Source organism: Anser cygnoides, chromosome Z (assembly GCF_040182565.1).
Source record: "Anser cygnoides isolate HZ-2024a breed goose chromosome Z, Taihu_goose_T2T_genome, whole genome shotgun sequence".
In the NCBI taxonomy this organism is placed as follows: Eukaryota; Metazoa; Chordata; class Aves; order Anseriformes; family Anatidae; genus Anser; species Anser cygnoides.
In genome coordinates this window covers 70,090,194-70,111,705 of record NC_089912.1, presented here as the reverse complement: position 1 = coordinate 70,111,705, position 21,512 = coordinate 70,090,194, and the positions used below count along the sequence as shown (strand labels likewise).

The 21,512-nt window shown below is 36.7% G+C and overlaps 1 protein-coding gene across 1 annotated transcript in view; it reads left to right on the top strand.

The window, feature by feature from the left end:
* The window catches only part of HCN1 (hyperpolarization activated cyclic nucleotide gated potassium channel 1), a 213,425-nt gene that overhangs the window by 89,638 nt on the left and 102,275 nt on the right, over positions 1-21,512 (top strand). Inside the window, exon 3 of the mRNA XM_066988158.1 lies at positions 19,826-19,987. Coding sequence (XP_066844259.1) covers positions 19,826-19,987 — 162 coding nt within the window. The remainder of the gene's footprint in view (positions 1-19,825; positions 19,988-21,512) is intronic.

The following is a 21,512-nucleotide window of genomic DNA, read 5'->3' as shown; positions in this document are numbered from 1 at the left end:
CTGAACAGTGCTTCTGCTTTCTAGATAATTTCACTGATTCCTCCAACCTCACAGACATTCTGGTAGCATCTTCAAATTACTTGAGTGTGGAGATGAGTGGGTGAGCTTGATAGTGAGGAGGAAGCTGAGAAAAAAAAAAACCTGCTATGTGGAACATAGATCATTTGTTAAATTACTTGCCTTGTTTTCTTGTAGTTAGCACTGAAGAGGCTGCCACTCCTGCATATGGAAGGTGGTGTGCTTTTTCTTTTTCTTTTTCTTTTTTTTTTAGGTTATATCCAATAGAACTGAATGATTACTATGATTACTGTGATCCAATATGATTGAAGCATCAAGTAAAATGATAGTCTAGGATAAAATCATTTGTGATGGTCATTCAGGATTTGCAGTGAAAAACAACAGAAAGAAATAGACCTGGACATGTATTATATTCGCTATAGTATTTTCTATACAAAATCTGCCTAAGAAATGAATCAATCCTTATCTGTAATCAGAGATGTATGGTACATGGCTTCTTTTGGTAGCAGTGCACTTTTCATGAATTCTCTTTGTCTGAAACTAGCTTTAAATAGATTAATCAATTTTTCTATCCACAGTCTTTCCAGAGTAATGCCAAATTATCCCTTATTGACAAAAAAGAATAAGGAAGAGGAAAAACAAAACAAAAGAAAACAAAACAGGCCAAGAATTAAAAACTGAAACAGAGTGACTAAATGCTGTGCTTGACTACCACTTTGGTTGCACGCCACTGTTGAGGGGACCGCCCATCTAGTCCATCTAATGTTGGACTGGAGGACATTAAATGCAGATTCAAGCATCAGAAATTAAGTTTCACACGTCAGATAGACCCAGTTAAAATAAGGCTTAGTTATTTAGGTTTTTTGTTTTGTTTTGTTTTGTTTTGGTAAGGTGGGAGTTCAGATGGAGGAGAAGATGCTTTATTTCCTTCTAATATACTTTTTTTTTTTTTTTTTTTTAATATTCTGTGAGAGCAAGTTTCTTGAGAGTTACTCTCTGAAACGGAAAGAAGTTAATTTCACAGTGTTCCTGGAATTAGCTTATGCTGCACAGTCCAGCTGATAAAACTGAATTGTATAAGCCTCCTTTAAGACAGATTTTTATTCCAAGGCACTCAGGAAAAATAAACATAATTCAGGATATTTGAGCTGTCAAAAATTGAAATTCATAAGCTTATGAATACCCCTAGGTGGCACTACACACTTTTTTTGTTCAAAAGTAAATCAGATAATTCATATGTAAATAAAAGAAAATCATAGCAGCTTAATGCACGATTGTTGACATAAGGTGCCATATTTTCTCAAATAAACACGTCTAAAAAGTTTTTTTTTTTTTTATATAATAACTCATGGAATAAAGATGAAGATTGCCTGATATTATACTAGAACTTGGAATTTTGTTATGAAATATATTTACAAGGACTTAAGTTTTTTTTTTTTAAAGTAGTTTTTTAAAGTAAAGTTTTTTTTTTTAAAAGTTTTTTTTTAAAGTTTTTTTTAAGTAAAAACTTAAGGTTTTTTTTTTTTTTTTAAAGTCACTGTTGGTGACTGTCTAGGGCTTCACTGTGTTCATTTCTATGTTCTTGTGTTTTCTCTGTTGGCTAGCTTTAACGACGAGCTATCCTAAAAAATAAAATCTAGTCAAGACTGTCCTGTGGGTTTGTGCAAAGACAGATGACCCCTATGAGCCTCTGTCATCTTTGCACACAATGTGAGCACCAGCAATGTAGCACCAAGGCATGAAGTACTCAGAAAGATTCATTGCCTGCATCTGTGTGGCATGGGTCCAGGTGTCCAAACAGAGTCTGTCAACAGAGCAGAGGAACTAAGCATGTTATTTCCTGCCCTCTCAGTTGCCCACAGCCAGAGGCAATCCCCATGTAGGTTAGTGCCGGTGCTCCTTTGGGCCTCTTGGTGCATGGCAGTAAGAGCCTGATTGCAAGTAGAGAGCAGACAGCAACCAACTCAACCGCTTCAGTAAAACAACCTAGAAAAACCTCTGTAAGAGTATTGAGGTGTTTAGACTAGAACATGTCTTCCCAGGTGTCTTTTAAATTGAGTGGAAAAGGGAGACTCCTCTTGCTCTAGCAACACGAGAGGACTTTTCCATAGCGTGTACCCTGCTTCTTTTTTTTTTTTTGAACAGAGTTCTCCTCAGTATGAGCAACCATTATCACCGTACTCTAATTGGTAAATTATGTGTACAGGTATACATATATGTCTGTATTTACATGAAGGCTTTACAAGATGAGCACAAATATCTACTGAATTAATAAGCTTCACCATGTAAAGCAAGACAGCTGAGCTGCTAGTGAAACCAAAGCGCAATCTCTGTGGTAGCATCTCTTAATGGTTATTAGTAGTGGTGATACTGGGCTATTGCTGAAGTAGCACTGGGGAAGGTGGCATGCCCTTCAGTCCTCTTGGCTTGGGTATAAACATTTCTGTGACATTTGGAGTAGAAGAATTGAAATAACTGATGCTGAAAAACACAGACGGTCTTTCACTGTGTCCTGAAACAGTTAATATTAGTCACAAGCCACTTTTACGTCCAGTGGAGTCTTTCAAACAGTGTATGTAGGACCTTTGTCACAGCAAATTCAGTAAAACAAATTCTAAAAGCTGATGTGGCTGGAAAAACTAATAATTAAAAAATCACCCAAAAGGCTACTGGATTAAAATGAATTAGACTATGTTTTGGAAGAGAACAAAATGTTCAGACATCCTGGGTGTTCGTTTTATGCATTAAGCTTCATGGTATTTATTCTGAATCTTTAATTAGCCAGGTCTAGGTGATGTTGCAACTTGCTTAGCAGGGCAGTTTTTCTACTTTTGTTAAAATTAGTGTAAAACAAATAATAAAAATACAAGAAAACTTTGTAATGGGATTGTGCATGCTCTCTATACTGCCTTTCAGTACCAGCATTTTAGTCTGTAAACTCTGATGTGTATCCAGAAATTTAACTGACAGCAGTGTCCCTTTCCTCTCGTTTTTCTTCTAAACACTGTCTAAGTCCACAGCACATATGAAACAGCATCTACATATCTTCTCTTAGGTCATCATGTAAGGACCCAGAAGTAATAAATACCCACATGATGATAATCTTTAACTGTTTAGATAAAATTGAGTCTCCCTGTTATTCCTATGTAAATTGCAAGGGTTGCAAAATCTACTATGTCCCTAGCTTGGTTTTCAAGAAAAGACATGTTCCCTGGCATGGTCAATTTTTCTGTCACCGATACAATAAACGCAAGACGAACATCCAGTACAGACTGGTGTAGTGTTGCTCTCAGGTGGTAACAAAGAGGTGTGTATTACGTGCCAGGAGTAGAGACACAGAAATAAAACTTGAACTTACTTTTATTTTGATGTAGAAAATATATGAGGAAATGTTAACGGATCCTTTTGCCATTTCAGACATAAAGTGTGTGATGTGATAAAATGGCAAATAATACTAATAAATTAAAATCCATATGAGCTACGGCTCTTATGTTTCTGCTGCCTGTCTGAATACTTTCTGGCATCTTGCCATACAGTTGTCTCTCCCCCTTGGCTGTCTGTCAGATTCATCCCTCCCAAATCCTTTCTCCTGTAATGGCTGAGATATACTAACAACCACTTAATTTAATTCAGCCACGAGAGGACAGGGAAAATAAAGTAAATCTAGGATTCACTGAAGGCAATATCAAACTGTAGGAGCCAAGGGTTTCCCTAGGAGACATGGAGGTATATACATCCTCCAAAGGAGCTCTGTAAATTCTTCTGTGAAAGGCTTTTTGAAAGTGAAGAAAAAGCAGGGTGGGGGGAAAGAATTGTATCCGTGCATGGAATCGGTACTGCCTTTGTACATAGAAATGGTGCTTTGGTGGTGAAACCTTGTTGAGATCTTGATTAAGGTAGAAGATGGGGCTTTGCTGAAGAGCATAAGGGGTGCGTAAAAGCCCTGGTGTTAGTTCTGGCAAACATCACCGTCATAACTCACCTGTATATATTTATGTGTATCTATATATACATATATATGTCTCTATATATGTGTATCTCCAGATGATATATGATATCACAAACATCTTAGTACGTTATATCCAGCATCAGAAAACAAATTGTACACTCTTCTCCCATTTTAACGATTATGCTTGAATGAAGAGAAAAGATCTAACTGTACACTAATGGAGTACCATTTTGCTTGTATCTGGCAGGGAAATACTGAGAGAGCAGATAATTGTTTTATAATTGTGCTTCCTCTGAAAGGAAAAATCAATAATCACTGAAATGTAAAGAGAAGACAAATCAATTGAAAGGAAAACTAAAAAGTTTGAAGGGAAGATGTTGCAGAGATCTGACTGTGGTATAAGAGGATTTTTAATCTGTGATTACAAATCCTTTTTCATCTTTTGAGAATAATGATGCATTTAGTTGGTTAATTATTTTGTTTTGACTTCCAGAGCTAACATTCATCTTACAGTTAGCCTGATGGAATGAATTCTTTGGTTCTTGGGAAAAAAAATAATTATTATTTATGGTCTTTTATATAAATAATACTTATCTCCATTTTCTAAGACCTCATTCAGTTCTCCACATAACTGTCATGACACCATGACACCACCACTCCATACAGGAGTAAAGGGGATGGATGAGCATTAAACGTGCCACCTCCTTGTGCTGAATGTACATGACAGGGTATAGCAGCCTCCATAGGGATGCTCTGCCTGCTGCGCAGCTCCTCTGCCCCCAGAGAGTCAACAAGTGCTGTGGTGCTTCTGCCTCCTGCTTCTCAACAGCAAGCAGTTCTGCAATTAGTCTTGTATGGGTATGTGACTGAGCAGAGTAAGTGGAGGTCTTAATTGTAATGTGCAGAGAACAGTCTGAGTATATCACAGGGGGTCTGTTTAAAAAGTAAGACAACCTCTTCACTTATTTTTAACGTGTTTATTCCAGAGATAGAAATCAGATGGTAGCGGTCAAACCATAAAGGTTTTCCCAGAATGATCATGACATTTTCTTTTTTTTTTTTTTCCTTTTTTTTCTTCTTTTTTCTATTTAGCAGAGAACATTATGACATTTTAATACTTAGAAAACATGTGGGTGACCCAGGATTGATGACTATTTGTTCTGGGCATCAAACAGGGAATGCTTTTAGGAAGAAAGAAAAAAAATATATATTTGGCATGTTGATTTATAAAAAAAACGGCAGTTGTTTATTGCTTTTTCTGAGGCTGGGAATATTAGAGTAAGTTCCAGGCTGATGGACTAGCCAAGTGACAGGGTCATTTGGGCAGGTGATAAATTGTCCAGAGTAATTTCAAAATTGTACTTCAGGGAATAATGCCTGATAGAGTAAGTGCTACTACACATCCAGAAGTATTTCAGAAAACTCCCTGCAGCCTGTTTCTATTTCTCAAAGCCTGTCTCTGCAGGACAAGAACTTGGTAGGCAAAGAGTTTTCTCAGCTCTGTAAAACCATGGCTTCTCCTCTCTTATCTTTTGCCCTTTTGTCTTATTCTAGTGGTCCCATGCACATGCAGACCCCCAGCTCTAGGTTTTTTGAAATGTTTGAAGCACCTAGTGGTTAGCCGTTTCTGCCAAACTCAATGGTAAAAATAGCTCTCTGTTTCACTGTCACTCTGCAATTGCGTAAATGCTGTTCTTGCTACTCAGCCTCCGTCACAGCACTGTCCCAGTGATGCGAATTACAGCTCTGAGAGCACACAGGATAAATATTTCCAGGAGTTTGCCTTCTGGAAACAAAGTATTTCTGTAATATAGGACTGAGGTGGTAAAAGTGCAATGATTTAAATGCCATTGCAAATCTTGCAAACTCTTCCAACTTTATTGTAGGCCTTACAATATTAAATATTTTTAATATATTAAATAGCCTTACAGGCTTTTCTCCCTGAGTCTCAGTTCCTGGAGTTGTGGGACCTTGTAAACATCTCAAATTTATTACTGTTTTCTTTTCTTATATATATTTTTAGCCTTCCATCAATTTCTGAGAGAATTTCAATAGGCATGCAAATATGAACTACCCAAAGCATATTCAAAGCATATTTTTAAATTATTCTCAATGTTTATGGGGTTGCCTAAATCACAATTATATTTAACTTGGAGTTGGCAATATTGCCATGATATGGTAATTGATATGAGATATTGACATTTTAATGTCAGCCATTGGATGCAATCATTCTGAAGAAGGATGGACAGAGTTACCTTCTCTAAATTTGAAAACCTTTTCTGGATGTTTTTTTGGATGTAATGTTTATGTCTCCTGTGGGAGCATAAAAAAAAAAAAGAGAAAAAAAGAATAGAGAGGATATGGCACAGGGACAGGGTATAGAAAAATAAGAACATTTGGAGTGGACTGAAAATGTACTGTGGGGATACTCTGAGGAACGAGAATAAGAAAACACAGAAACCAGAGGGAAATTTTGGTCTTCTTGGAAAGTAAGGATGCAATTTTCTTCTTAAAAACTTTTACATGATTCTGCTTTAGCAGCTTTTTCTTGTTTTAAATTCTAAATATGAAAAGCAGAAGGTGAGATGTAGGAAGGTTATAACTGTACGAAGTATCGGTCAGACAGAAACAGACTGACAGTGAAAGCAATAGATTACAACCAGTGTTGTAGAGGAAAGCATTCAAACAACAACAAGTATAATCTCCATCTTTTAAAAGCAATATAAAGGGAATGGAAACTAAAGCTATTAAATGTCCCAGAGGAAATTTCCCCAAATTTTCCTGCTGTTGAAGGAAGAATAAATAAAAGAATTAAAAAAAAAAAAAGGAAAAAAAAAAGAAAAGGGCTACATGGGATAACTGGGACTTTCAGTGAATAAGAGTATGTTTGCCTCAAGTTCTTAGGCACAACTTTTGCTTTATTATAAACCCTCTTCAGTGTCTGCTTGTCATTTAGCTGTCATCTGTGAGTTATGCTTTAGGTCAATATTCAGTCTGATTCCAGCTGCTCCAGGGAGTCAGCTTCATTGTCAGCAGACAGACAAGGCAGAAACATGGGAATGGAAAAAGGTTGCATATGGGCTACGGTATACTATATCAATCAGAAACCAACAGGCAAATGTGGCCTGTTCTTAGAAAATATGAAGCAAAATATGGTTTTGCTTTTTGAAGTTGACAAACACAAGTATTGCTTAGTGCTGCACAGCAAGGCTGTGTGCTTGATCTCAATACAATACTGAACATCCTTGAGGTGAAGAGAGGAGAGGAGACTCGAGGAGAGGAGACTCGAGGAGAGGAGACTCGAGGAGACTCGAGGAGAGGAGACTCGAGGAGACTCGAGGAGACTGGAGGAGAGGAGAGGAGAGGAGACTCGAGGAGAGGAGAGGAGAGGAGAGGAGACTCGAGGAGAGGAGACTCGAGGAGAGGAGAGGAGAGGAGAGGAGAGGAGAGGAGAGGAGACTCGAGGAGACTCGAGGAGAGGAGACTCGAGGAGACTCGAGGAGAGGAGAGAGGAGAGGAGACTCGAGGAGACTCGAGGAGAGGAGACTCGAGGAGAGGAGACTCGAGGAGAGGAGACTCGAGGAGAGGAGACTCGAGGAGAGGAGACTCGAGGAGAGGAGAGGAGAGGAGAGGAGAGGAGAGGAGACTCGAGGAGAGGAGACTCGAGGAGAGGAGAGGAGAGGAGAGGAGAGGAGAGGAGAGGAGAGGAGAGGAGAGGAGAGGAGAGGAGAGGAGAGGAGAGGAGAGGAGAGGAGAGGAGAGGAGAGGAGAGGAGAGGAGAGGAGACTCAAGAGGAGACTCGAGAGGAGAGGAGAGGAGAGGAGAGGAGAGGAGAGGAGAGGAGAGGAGAGGAGAGGAGAGGAGAGGAGAGGAGAGGAGAGGAGAGGAGAGGAGAGGAGAGGAGAGGAGAGGAGAGGAGAGGAGAGGAGAGGAGAGGAGAGGAGAGGAGAGGAGAGGAGAGGAGAGGAGAGGAGAGGAGAGGAGAGGAAAAACTCTAAAGAAGGAGAAGTAAAAAGAAGAAATTATTAGGCCTGTAATGAAGAGTCCGTGTTTTACATCTTGGAAAGAGCAAGGGTTATCATTATACAGTAGAGAGAAGAAAACCAAGCTGCTGACCACAGTATTGAATTGTAGTCTGTGATATCAAGGAAGAGGTAGTGCTAGCACCAGCCTGCTCTACCTACCATGCTGCAGAAGTGCTTTAATTGCCTAGCATAATTTAACCATGTACAACGTGGAGTTGGGTTTAGTCATTAAAAGGCTATGTGAAGTGTCATTCAGAGACAAAATTCCATCACTTTTCATGTTGTAGATAATAAGACTTAAGAAAGCATAATAGGTCATCTATGTGACTGCAACCTAAGTTATTGAGCCTTCAGTAACATGTTGTGAGAGTAGGACGTACCCCAAGAAGGCTCGCGGCTGGTGGCCAAACATTGAAGGCCCTTTGCAGAGCACTACATGGTATATCTCTGTGGGGCAGCATGAAGCTGATTTTTTTAACGTGCATTTCCATCTGTAGCTAAAGGCTGCAGGCAAACTGACAGACAAACCTCTGTCAGTAAAATAATCCAAGATTGCAAAGAATGAGTGCACAGAAAGTTTTTCCTGGTGCCGAGTGAAGGATGGACTGAGTACTGTTCTGCAGGAGCGCTGGCAATAGCATTAGCTATCAGAAATGTTGATATACAAAATCAAAATACATAAGAGGACAAGAGGTATTCCTGGGATGAATGAGGAGGTATGTTGTCTACTACAACCATGAATGGCCAATGGAAGGCATACCCAGAAATTAGGGGAAGACATGCCTAGAATTAGCAGTAAACATGTAGACGGTGTTTGCTTGTACTGTGCCCAACATATCTCTAAGGACTCAGTAGCCTTAGAAAATATGAGTACAAAGATTAAATGTTCAGCTCAAGGATCTTATGGCTGACAGTCAACAGCTGGGGTGACCGTGATTTCAATGAGCTGTAGCAGGGAACTTAAGACAGCCTATGGTGGCCTAGTGGGGGATTGTGTACTGAAAATGGGGCAAAATATTCTGCAGTAAAGCCTAAGTTTTGATCTTCATCAGATCAGCTAGAAAACAGCAGGAAGCCACTGTTAGCAGCTAGGTCAGCCAAGAAAGACAAGTGCAGATCCGTATCTGGAAATGAGACCCATCACAGTGCACCCGCAGTGGTCATAAACCTAAGGTAGTGATTGCAAGGTTGGAGCCAACCCAACCAGGGAGATGGTGAGTGGTGAGTTGTCAGTGGAACTCTCAACAGGCTCATCCCATCGCTGTGGTTTATGGTGTGCTGCTGATGAGGTTCAGTAAGTGATTGTTCCAGTTGTATTACTGACAGTTAGTATACATTTCCGTATAGGCTGATATCTTGTGCCATTTGTAGGGCAATCTGTCTTGTTTCATTATTTGTATGGAAAACTGAAGATAGACAATGAGGTATACGTTAAAAATGCATATTGCTAATGGTAAACTCAAAAAATAATTTGAAAGAAATCAATCAGGGGGTGAAGACCACATTTCAGCTCTCCATCATTATAACCAACAGCAGTAAAACATTAAGTCTGAGATGATTGTGGATTAAATCCTGAACAATTTTACACATCAGAAGTATGTATTATTTTAATTGTTATTGGAAACAGACAAAAATCAAAGAAGCCAGATAGGACCATAAATTGTACTTCTTTCTTCATACAGTACGTCCTCTTTTCTGATCATATTTGTATGCATTTTTTGTCTCTCTCTCTCTCTCTCTCTTTTATTTTTTATTTTTTTTACATAGACTTTCAATCTGGAGAGACTTTTGAGTGTTCAGACCTGCGTGCAAATTATGTTTTTGGATATGGTTGTATAGACTCACTTTTCTTAATAACAATAGTCATGTATTTATTAAAGTTGAACACAGTTATGAAAATAGAATAATTTAGCATCTGAAATTTCTGATCAAGGTAGTATTGTTTACTAAATAAAGTAAACAAGATATTTTACACAAGAGTATGTTGTATGCAAATCTTCAAACTAAGTTGTTTAAACTGGTGATATACTTCTGACAACCTGAAGTTTTTAACAGGCAACCGAGTTCTTAATTTCTACTGACAAATTTTGATATGATTGTAAAGACTACGATTCTGGTATGCTCTTTCTACTTTCTCAGGCATTAGGATTTTTTTTTGTTTTGTTGTTTTTGTTCTTTTTTTTTATTAATTTTTTTTTATTTAACCTTTAAAATTGCAAAAGAGGTCCTCTATGTGATTTTGAGTAACATCTATGTGATTTGTGATTGCAACTGCAGGCTTTATTTGCACTTCTGGGAAAAAAAAAAAGAAAAAGGTTTTTTACAATGCAGTTCAATTAGCCACATAATTTTAAGACAATTAATCAATACTGTGAAATGTTGACTTAGAAGTTAATTTGTTGATATTAGAATAATTATTTATTCATATGTATATCTTTAGATGTTATTCTTTTGATTTTTGTGTGTGCAAGTGTGTGAGTATGAAATATGAGTGGTTTAAATGTGTTTGCTTTTAGCAAGATTACCAAAATTTTCAAAGGAATAAATTGATTTTCTGTGTTTTGGGTTTTAAGCATCTATCTGAAGAGTTCTGATTTTTGCAAAGTATCATGCACTAATCTTCTCAGTTTATTATACTGAAAATTCTAAATATAACCAGTCTTTCCAGTCTTTTTTTTTCCCAGTCTTTTTTTTTTTTTTTTAAATAAGGATTGGCCTTCTAGGTCACTATAAAAAAAAGCTTCCAATACATTACGGAATTTCAAATATTTTATTCACAGTTTATATTTAATCTTAATAACCCAAATATATCAACATTAAAATGTGACAGCTGTGCCTCATAAAACAACATTCTGGGGCTTTTTTAAAATGGAGGTATTTCCTGCTATTAAAACGAAGCATTGTTAATCAAATTGGTTTCAGAACTCTTATTCCACAAGAAATTTAACATAACAGCTTTTATTTTCAATTCCTTGCCCATTATTTCCATGTTTGGAAGATTAACCTCAATAGCTTCAGTGAGACACCAACTTAAAATCCTCTGGAGAAATATTCCTCATTATTTCAGTTGTTTGCTGTTAGATCATTTTGTTGCTGTATTATAATTAGGAGAATTAGTTAGAAGCTCAAAAATGCAGCAGTGTGGTTTAAGGGTTAAGCATCATGGAAAAAGAACTCATGATTTAGGAACTTCAATTAGCCATCCCCTTTAATCTCAAATGGATCCTTTTGGGGTTTATGATGATGGTGCTTCGCCTGTTTTCAGAAGAAATGTGTTTTCATCCTGTTTGCACAGAGCTTGGAAATTAAAACCTTTATAAAAAGTGAATGATGCTGAGGAAAATGCTGAGGTTGAAAGAGGTGGGTTATAGGTGTCCCATTTATACGATGTCAGTTGTAAAACCATACTATTCTGGGATATGCTGTTACTTTGTTTGTATTTATAAGTACTCTCTGCAGTCTATCATCTTTGTGCCTATTCATTTTTATTGAATTTCAGTAGAAGGCTTTCTTCTGTTACGGTTATCCCAGACAAACCTAAAACCATGTGGTTCTATAAATGCTTTATGTACCTGACTCTGTGCATGGATATATACTAGGATGTTTTTAATATTCAGGTATCTCAACAGATAGAAGAAAGAAGCCTGAGTGAGATCATGGGAAGCAGTTTGTGCACTGTTTTCTTGTTGGATCTGTGAATCTGAGAGTCCAGTTTGTGTTCCACCTGTTTTGATGGTGGGTCCAGCTGGCACACTATCCCATAACTCTACTATAAATACATATCTGAAAGGAAAAGACTTTAGCTTGTTGGGTGTAGGATGTGATTGGCTCTGAAGTTACACTTCAAAAATCGAAATCACAAGGGTCCAGGATTTCTGAGACTTGAATAATCAAATATGGTATAAAACAATTTTATTGAACATGGCAATTTTTGTGAAGATCGTGGTTCATCCAAAGGGTATCCTGAATTTGTCTCAGCATTTATGATACATTTTGAGGTAAACTTCATTATAAAATACATTTCTGATATTTACTGTTTAATTTCACATTTAATAAGGATGACAACAGCTTGTGTAAGTATATTAAAACTAGAGAACTTAGGCTTCAGAAACTCATATTAATTCCAAAAAAATGGAATCAGATACCTAACTTCATTCCCTTGTATTTGAAATGCTGCAGGCAGTGATAATTTTTAAGATTCATGTTGGTCATTCCATTGCCCTTTTGAGTGCTGTGGGAGTCCTGCTGATGGTGAATAACTTACTTCTCTGGTTCACACCAGAGTACATCTGCACATTTATATGAGAAACAGTATCTCTCACTCAGCTGGGAAGATAAATCATAAATAATATTTCGGGCCATTTAGATACTGGCTGTATCTTACAGCTGCCTTCTTTGTAAGATATGACTAATTATAAAAGATAATACATGAAACATTCCTTCTAGCTCAGCTCCACTCACAGAGCTTGAGTTCAGTGGGGCTGTCACTTGAAATACTTTGCCCATCAAGAAGCTTGAGCTGAATGTCAGGCGATGCTGATGCTTGAATTAACGCTGGGAACTCAGCCATACTTCAAGCCAGCAAAACTCACAATCTCTGCTCATGAATGGTTCAAGTATTTTTTGCCATACAGTCACTCTCAATTTTGTACTATAACTTAAGGAGAATAGCTTCAGCAAAGTTTTGCAATGGAGATAGCTGTTAATACGGCATATTTGTGTCTTTTTCACAGCTATGAAGATATTACTATTTATTATTGTTGCAGTTATGTTTTGCTTCTTTTTTTCTGCTTTGCTTCACTTAGTGAAGGTAGAGGCTTAGTCTAACAAGGTATATCATCAAAATAACTGCTGAAAGAGATGCACATCTGTGTAAAAACACAGTGAAAATTAGCACTGTAATTTTTGTTTCAGGATCCTGAGATTTCTCAGTCTTGGCATGTTTTCTTCATTGTAGATCTCAAGTCCTCTCTATTTTGATGTCAAAACAGGCTGCACATATTAATCACAACAGGATAACAAAAATACACATTTTGACAGTGAAGTTATGCCCTCTGTATGAGAGGTAATATATTAATATGGCATTGGCAAATTTACAGTAGAAAATGTGTATTGCAGAATTTATATGCAGTAAATAAATTTTGCTTCCTGGTTATATGTGACCTTTCCAAGACTTGCCTAATTCTTTCAGTAAAGCAGTTTTGCTAATGCTTTCAGGTTTAACCTGGACTCAGCACAATGTCACATTTCTATATTGTTGTGCTGTTCTTTTTGCTCCATGGAAGCTGGCTGCCATTTGTACATGCCTTGAAGAGGAATAAATGGGAACGTTATTATAAAACCTAATGTCAGATTGACTCCATCTAGAAAATAACAATTTTTAAAGGTCACATAAAAAATAGGCCATTCTCAGCTCTTTTTTTTTTCTTTTTCTTTTTTTTTTTTCTGGAAATGTTTGATTAAAAATAGTTTGTTCTGTTTATTAAATCGCTGGTGTTTTCCCTCCAGGGCCAAGTAAAGCAGAATTAGATCTTTGCATTTGTCAGCTTAAGGTCACAAATACAACTAGACTAAATAGTGCTCTATACCTTTCCCCACTACTGAATTACCAGTGTTGAATTATTTATTATAAAATTAAGCACAAGCATCAAGAGTCAGTTGAGTGTAAAACATAACCCCAAGGGCATAGCCTGGCATTTCAATCAATGGGCCTTTACATCTACTTTTGCAGATATATTTTCCATATAGAGTGTAGAAATGGCCTTTAGTCAGAGTTGGATCAAGCACATAGCATCCCAAATGATATTTACAAAGAATGTCTTTTGAAATCAATTTGTTGAATGTAACATGTCTAAAAAGTCATAATTGTATTTCATTGTTTAAAGTGTATGGAGAGACAGATGCACCAAAAGAGGCATTGTGCACTGTCTTAAAAGTGAAAATTTAGCTCAGGTAGGAAAATTTGGATCCTACAGTTCATAATCTCTGTTTAGTTGCTGCTCCAAGGCATAAACCTAACAATTCTGGATTGACCTAGAGAATGAACCTAAAAAACCCTTGTCATTTTTATAACTGTTATTTTGCCCTGCAGTCTAGCCTGAACTTCCACTGTTGTGCTGAATGCTGCTTTCAGTGTGCTTTCAGTGATTGCCATACACGTGCAGCTATTTCAGTCTCGCTACGGTGGTTGTTAAATATTCCAGGCTCCACACAACTCGCTTAGTACAAGTGTCATTTCATATAGCCCAAGGCATGATGCAAATCAGAATTTGAAGATTAAACTCAAACTAACTGTATGATAACAAGCATTTCTAGTGCTTGAGGTGCAAAAGAAGAAGTATCTGGATCAACTCAGTGATAAAAGATTTTATTATTTTCTTCAGGACATCCTAAGAATTTTTTTCCCCTCCTGTGGTGGTTAAATTCTGGTAATTTTTAAAAGTTCGTTTTTATGTAAGCTGAACCTAGAAGTCAAGTTGAACTAAAAATCACAGCTGAAGAAGTATTACATCCCAATTACCAGAAGGCAGAAGACATAACTTAGTGCACTCCATGACAGCAGTTCAACAGATTTTTTATTCGTTTAGTTAAACTATGTATGCACTATTAACTTAATATGACAGGCCTCAAATGCTATTAAGCAAGTGTGTTGGTAAGACTGGAACAGTTTTTCTGTCTCAGACTCAGAAATCAGAGCCAGCAATATCAATTTAAAGCATACACTCCATTATAAGTGTGAGGAAAGAATAGGCAGCTTCCTGCTTCACACATGGCAATCAAGAGACTCATTAATAAAGTGTGAGTAAAAACTGAGATAAAACATGTGAACTCAAACTTCTTGAGCAATTTCTTATTCTTTGTGAGCAAAATTTTGCTAAAATATTAAAGCCAGTTAATCTGTGGTTACATTTCAGCCACTGTCAGGGACATTGTCAGTTCTTTAGGGAAAAATTCAATGTTTCCAAGGTATTGAGAAAAGGCTATAAAAATAATATAGGAAGAAATTAAAAGTTTTCAGAAGTGAATCAGAATTTATTATTAAGCATATTTTTGAAGTGTGTGGAAATTATGAACAGTATTACTGAAAAAAAAAAAAAGATAAAAAGTATAATCTGAAACTGAAATTAAACTGAGTAGTAAACAAAAAGTGTTATCTATAAAGTATTTCCTGATTTCCTATTATGTGGAATAATAATATAGAAAAGGTTAGTCCTCAAAGGATTTTTTTGTTTCTCCTTTGCAGTAATCTCATGTCTCTCAAGTCATTTTTTGGAAATCTTTTATCCAAAGTTTGCACCTCTTGGTGGTTATGCCGAATATTCAGGTACATACTTAGGAGTCTAAACAAAGTGACCAGATTTTCAAATGTGTTTTATAGCTGCAAATCCTGCTCGTTTATGGATGGTGAATGTTTGGTGATAACCAGGCTACTAATATTTAGACACTTGAGTAGTGTGTTTAAAAGCCTAACTTTTAAACGCTTACAAGTGTTTGAATACATTTGTTATGAACATTGTCTTAGTAAGGCATCCATTCAGACAGTCAGATATGACTGAGATGTATAGCACACCTGTACTGTGAAACCAAGCTGAATCCATCTGAGGTCTTCACTTCTTCTGCCCTGCTGGACGATCTGCAGATGGGCAAATAAGTGGTGTTACCTTTCTGTGCTCCAGTTCCTTTCTTAAAAAAAAAAAAAAAAAAAAAAAACAACACATTTTCCACATCTCCTAAGACTTTTAGGAAGGATTAAATCATTAATGTAGGCACTGTACTTTTTGATTACAAAAAGAAATTGTGTTAAAAATATGACTTACTACTTGTTGTTTCCATGTATCATGATCAGTTCCTCGTGGAAAAATATAAAACATTAAGTATCACTTCAGTCCAAAGGTTAGTTTAATTACTAGTTTTAACAAAGAGCCCTCCCCCTTCAAATGTAGAGATGTCAATACATTACCATGAACAAATGTTACTGTTTACTTACAGTGTAGGCTTTAGGTATTTAATTTTTTTTTTTTTTAATTAATTTATTTTTTTAACCAAACACATATTTCCATGGTAATTTTCTTTCCAAAAAAGAAAACAGGTTTTATTTACTGAAGCTTGATTAGAATATGCAGAGCTATTGAAAGGTTATTTCAACACACACAAGGTTTTTCTTAGGATTTTTTTTTTTTCTTTGTAATACAGAATTATCACAGTTATTAGAATGGGCTACCTAACTATTAGACTATATAAGCAATAACTATTGGGCTATATAAGCAAAAGAAGAGCAATAAAATGCCACAATTAATTGTTGGCATGATGGAAATGCTAATATCATGTTACCACATTAAGCAATCCAGATAATATCCATAACATGTTCCTGCACTTTTAATAATACTTACTGATCCTCATGCTAAGCTGCAGAGGAGATATTACTTGAGTGAAAAGTTGTCAGAAGTGTTGGAAGATGTTGGTGTCAGATGCTGCCTGTTACAAACATTTCCCTTACTAGATGTGGTTTCTCATATAATTTTCAAGAAGTTCTTGTTCTTACACTGTGTGATCATTACTGCAAAGGCATTCTAATAACAAAGAGGCAGATGCTGCTTACTTTGAAGGAAAAATGAGTTAGTCAATCATAGACTGCAAGGTAGCATAGTCCTTGCAAAACCCAAACCCATCAGAAGACCTCAATGATTCATCAAGGCACTTTAGATTGAACTCAGCGCTCCAGCTACTTAGTTTGAATTTTAGTCTTCCTTTGTCATCCTTTAGTCTTTGTTTCTTTCTGTATCCTCATTCTAATGGCTCATTTGGGAAACTTTACTGAGTCATCACACAGTTTCACAGGGTAGGCAGGAAGTAATATATCCATAAGAGATAGGCAACATCCCTGAAATTCTGGAATAAATACATATACAAATCCATTCACCTGCATATTATTTTTTCAGTACACATTACCCAATTAAATGGTGTGAAGGTTCTAAAATTTGAAATAAAAATGTACCAGCAAAAAATGCCTTAAAATCATGAAAATTCTATATCAAGACAGGCACTTCACAGATCATACCATCTCTGCAATCTGAATTGATGCCAAAAACTGGGCTTCATACAAGACACAGAGCGATCATTTTTATGCAGCTATGATCACAGGATACTTGTGCAATCTGTCATCTTGCCTAAGCGTAGGCAAGTTACAAGTGGTTACAAAGGTAGGAGAAGGATGCAGGAGTCTTTAAGTCTGTGCAAGTGCCATTTCATGGACTTTGGGCAGTTTCACAGAACCAGATCTTTCCCTGCTTATCACAAACACTTAGGTGCATGTTTTCAGAAAAGTCCTCTAGCTAAACATAGAAATGAAGATGTTTGTGCTCAGCTTAGCTCTGGTTGTGACCCATTTTTATAAAGCACTCATATCCTCTTTCAGTACAGTTAAGTGGGAAGCTTGAGGCAGTATGAAAATGCTATGGGGGGAAACTGAGATGGCCTTTGATTTTCACCCAGCCATAATGTACAGGTAGTATAACTTGCTTTTCCGGAGCAACAGAAAATTCCTGGTGAAGTTATGCTCTCTGTGGAAAATATGTATTATTTCTGTCTGGTCTTCTAGAGTTTTGCAGAAAAATATTCAGAAAAAAGCAGGGGAAATCCTGCTTTGCCTGACAAAACCTCTGTGACTTTTCACGTGATCAGGACTTTATCTGCTCTTTGAACATTTAATAAAATAACCATGTGAGTATAGTGTAACCTGAAAGAAACTCAGAGTTAGTTAGTATTCCAAATCAGCAGTACTCCTTGTTATTTGTTTCAGTTCTTCTGAATAAAATTACTTCAGTCCCACCACGTACTCTCTTGATTGGTATCTTGCTATTGAAAGTGTAGCTATTAAAACAGCTGTAACATAAATACTTTTCTAAACAATACAAATTTGTAATGGCAACACTTTTCTGTTTATTCCTGTTTACATATTCTCCTAAATATCAGTTTAATCTTCTCAGTTATGACAGGAACTAGATGGTGTTTGGATAAGACATAGTATTTTAAATAATGCTAGAAGCATGTGTTTCCAAAGTGTATCAAGCTGGGCTTTGAAATATGTTCTCTTAAAATGCCCTAGCTTGACACAATGTTTTGCACACAAATTTAATGCCTGATCTATGTTTCTGCTATGTAGGTTTTGCATTTGGGGATGCAAAAATGTGCAATCATTTTCAAAAAAAGACAAACTCCCACTAACAGAAAATGACCTTAACGTGCTCTCTGTATTTGTACTTGCATTTATGTGCAGTGTGGGTACTTAATTGCTGCTTTCATTTTAGCTATACAGAAGGATACAATAATTCCCTCTTGCATACATGAATTCTTTTGGAGTTTCAGTTTTGACGATGCGTGGTTTGTAAAGGCAGAGAGGAGGGTCATGATTATACAAGCTGATCTCAAGCTGCAGTGCCTGGGGGTGCATTGCTGTGTCATCAGTGAGATGAGAGACTGAGATGGTGGAAGAAGAGGATAGTTTACATTGTGAAAACAGACAGGAAGCCTAACTGGAACAGCCAGTGTTGCTGCTGATCTGCAGTTTTATTATTTGATCCAATAATAACGTCTAATAATTTTTGCAGTCCATCAGTGTTGCTGGTGATGTCTCTTCACATACCTGGGGAATACCAATTGGTCTTCATCCTTTGGGTTGTTTTGCTGCCTTTTCTTCACACATACAATGGTTCAGGCTGTCTGCCTCTAGCAATCTGATGTTTTTAGCACTACAGGCTCTGATTTCATTTGTCTATACAGTTAAATGATCATTTCTGCTTAAAATTCCATGAAATACCAACAGAACATTCTTCGTCTTCTAAACTGAACACCTGAATGGTGACATTTTAAGTTTATTGAAATAAATCGTATTTACTCTAAGTTAACTGACTTCTGGAATAAGTAAAGAATATGCCTATATTTCTAATTTGGAAGTGCTTCAAAAGCAATGCAGAAGAAAAGTGCTAAATACAATGTTTTTTCTCCATTCTATTTGGCAACAGATTGTTGCTGTTCATGCCAGCCAGTCCTGTACAACAAACATGCCCGTGACAAACTTGAAAATGTCTGTGTTGTTTTTGAAAGTCTATATACATATATTAGGTTTTACTGTAAGAGACCATGCAGATGCATATTTTTTTTTCACGAATGGAAAAATCCAAATATTAGTTTGATCTAACCTTAGCTACTACAGGTGTTTCAGGATTCTCTGTATTTTAGGAAAATTACCTGTGATTAGAAGCAATGAGATACTTCTATGTCATTTTGCATGGCAAACTGGTATTTACAGTGCAGAAGTCCAAACAGATGTAAAATTATTTATATTGCTTCTTCTCTCAGATTGTGTTGGTTTTAAGAAAACAAGAAATGCAGAAGTGAAGCTATTCTGAATGAGTCATTGAATTGATATTTCCCACAACTTTGTGAATATTTAGACACGCTATTAGCAGACATGCAATGGTTTCACTACCTTTACCAAGCTTCCCGTCATTTATTTATTTATTTATTTATATGTGTGTGTGTGACATTTGCTCAACTGAAGGAAGTTACGGGCTTTAAGAAAGTACTTTAGTTGGTGACTACTAATCCAAATTAAGCACTTTTTACCAGATTATGTAACCATGGCATGCAGCCAAGTGTCACATGTGTCAGTACAACTCTGTGCCTAAAATTCATGTCCCCAAATTAGTGGGCCTTACTGAAAGTTCTCTACCTCCTTAGAAGTTCAGGATGATGCTTCTTTGTGTTGATAAGAAGTGAATAATTTGCATTTCTGATTTGCATCACAACAATCATCTCTAATTTTTGTCTACAGATTTTCCATATGACATATGATCTGGCCAGTGCTGTGGTGAGAATCTTTAATCTGATTGGTATGATGTTACTGCTTTGCCACTGGGATGGTTGTCTTCAGTTTTTAGTACCATTGCTCCAGGATTTCCCACCAGATTGCTGGGTGTCCCTAAACGGTATGGTTGTAAGTATTGTTCATTTTTCATTGTGCTTTCTAAACTTTATTTATCTAAATAGTTAACATCAGGCTTAAGTGTAAAAATACATGCCCAATAATACACTGCTATGCAACTTATTCAAAGTTATTTTATGGTTTTGCTTGCTAGTTGATGAAGGTTAGTTTTGTAGCCCTCATCACTGACAAAATTATACTGACCCCTTGTCAGTAAATGAAACAGAAAATATTTTCAGTTTTGAGGGCATTTAATTTATTAATCCTCAATCCTCAAAAAAGCCACCAAAAGAGATTTAGTAACACTCAGTTCACCAGTGCTTTCAGCTTAGGTTCTAGTTTCATGATGCTCCAGAAAGTATATAGTCTATTTTGATTTCATCTAAAGTTGTTCTCAGTTTGTTTTGTAAATAACTTCTGGGTCATGTTATTAAACCCATTACCAAGTTGTTTCAAATGTAAACAGGATTTTTTGCTAAGTAAAATAAAGGAAATACAGATTTACTTCTGTGGTACTTTTGTGTGTGTGAACAGACAGTTGAAGACATGGAATTTGTCCATGAGAATTTATAAGGAAGGGTAATGATACTCTGCTTGTTTGACTTGTGCCATAAAGATCAGTGGCTATGAAGAATTAAATGTTTTTTAAGTCAGATGAAGAATCAGGTAGACCTTTTTCTTTGGAGGTACACTGAATAAGTTGTTGAAATGTGCCTGTAACAAACAGAAAAAGTCCCAAGCAACTGTCTCATTGACCTCCTGAAAACATGCATCTCTCCACTTACTACAACTTTATAATACATAAAAAGACATCTTTACTGTAGATGGGCAACTTGCCCAGTGCCACATATTTCTGTTGTAGAAACATAACAGTATTTATTCCTTTAGGAAAGTGATACTGCACTTTACTGTGGGAGCTTGGTGACTAACATTGTCAATCATACAGACAAACATTTGGAGTCATTGAATGACAATCTTTAATGATAAGCAGCACGTTTGCTGACACCTCATTGTGCAGCTTTTCTAAAAAAAAAAAAAAGAAAAAAAAAGCGACATATCTTCAAAAATGGAATTGCTACAATAAAAGTAGGTCACCAGGATGCTGACTGGTACGTCTTTTCATTCTGCTGCATCCTGGCTTCTGCTTCATAATATCTTTCATTCAGTTTCAGAAAGGGTACATTTTCTACCAGCTTGCTAAAAACCTAGATAAAAATCATGCTAGAGAGTGAAAGGGAGTAAGCCTTGGATTATGGCTAATTGAAGTATTTACTTTTTAAAGGTACACTTGCAGGAACAGTTAGCTATTAAATTCTCACTCTTATATAAGAGCTACATTTCACCTTAGAAAGCTGTGCACATGCTTAGGGAGATCTTTCTGCTTGCCCACACTCTTTTCTTATAGAAACAATATGGTCTCCTTAGTGGCCACATATTCTCGGAAAGATCTTTTTTGAAAGTTGCACTTCCCGCCCCCCCCCCCCCCCCCCCCCCCCCGCAACTGAATCTGTTGCTATTAATGAATACTGTGGTTCAG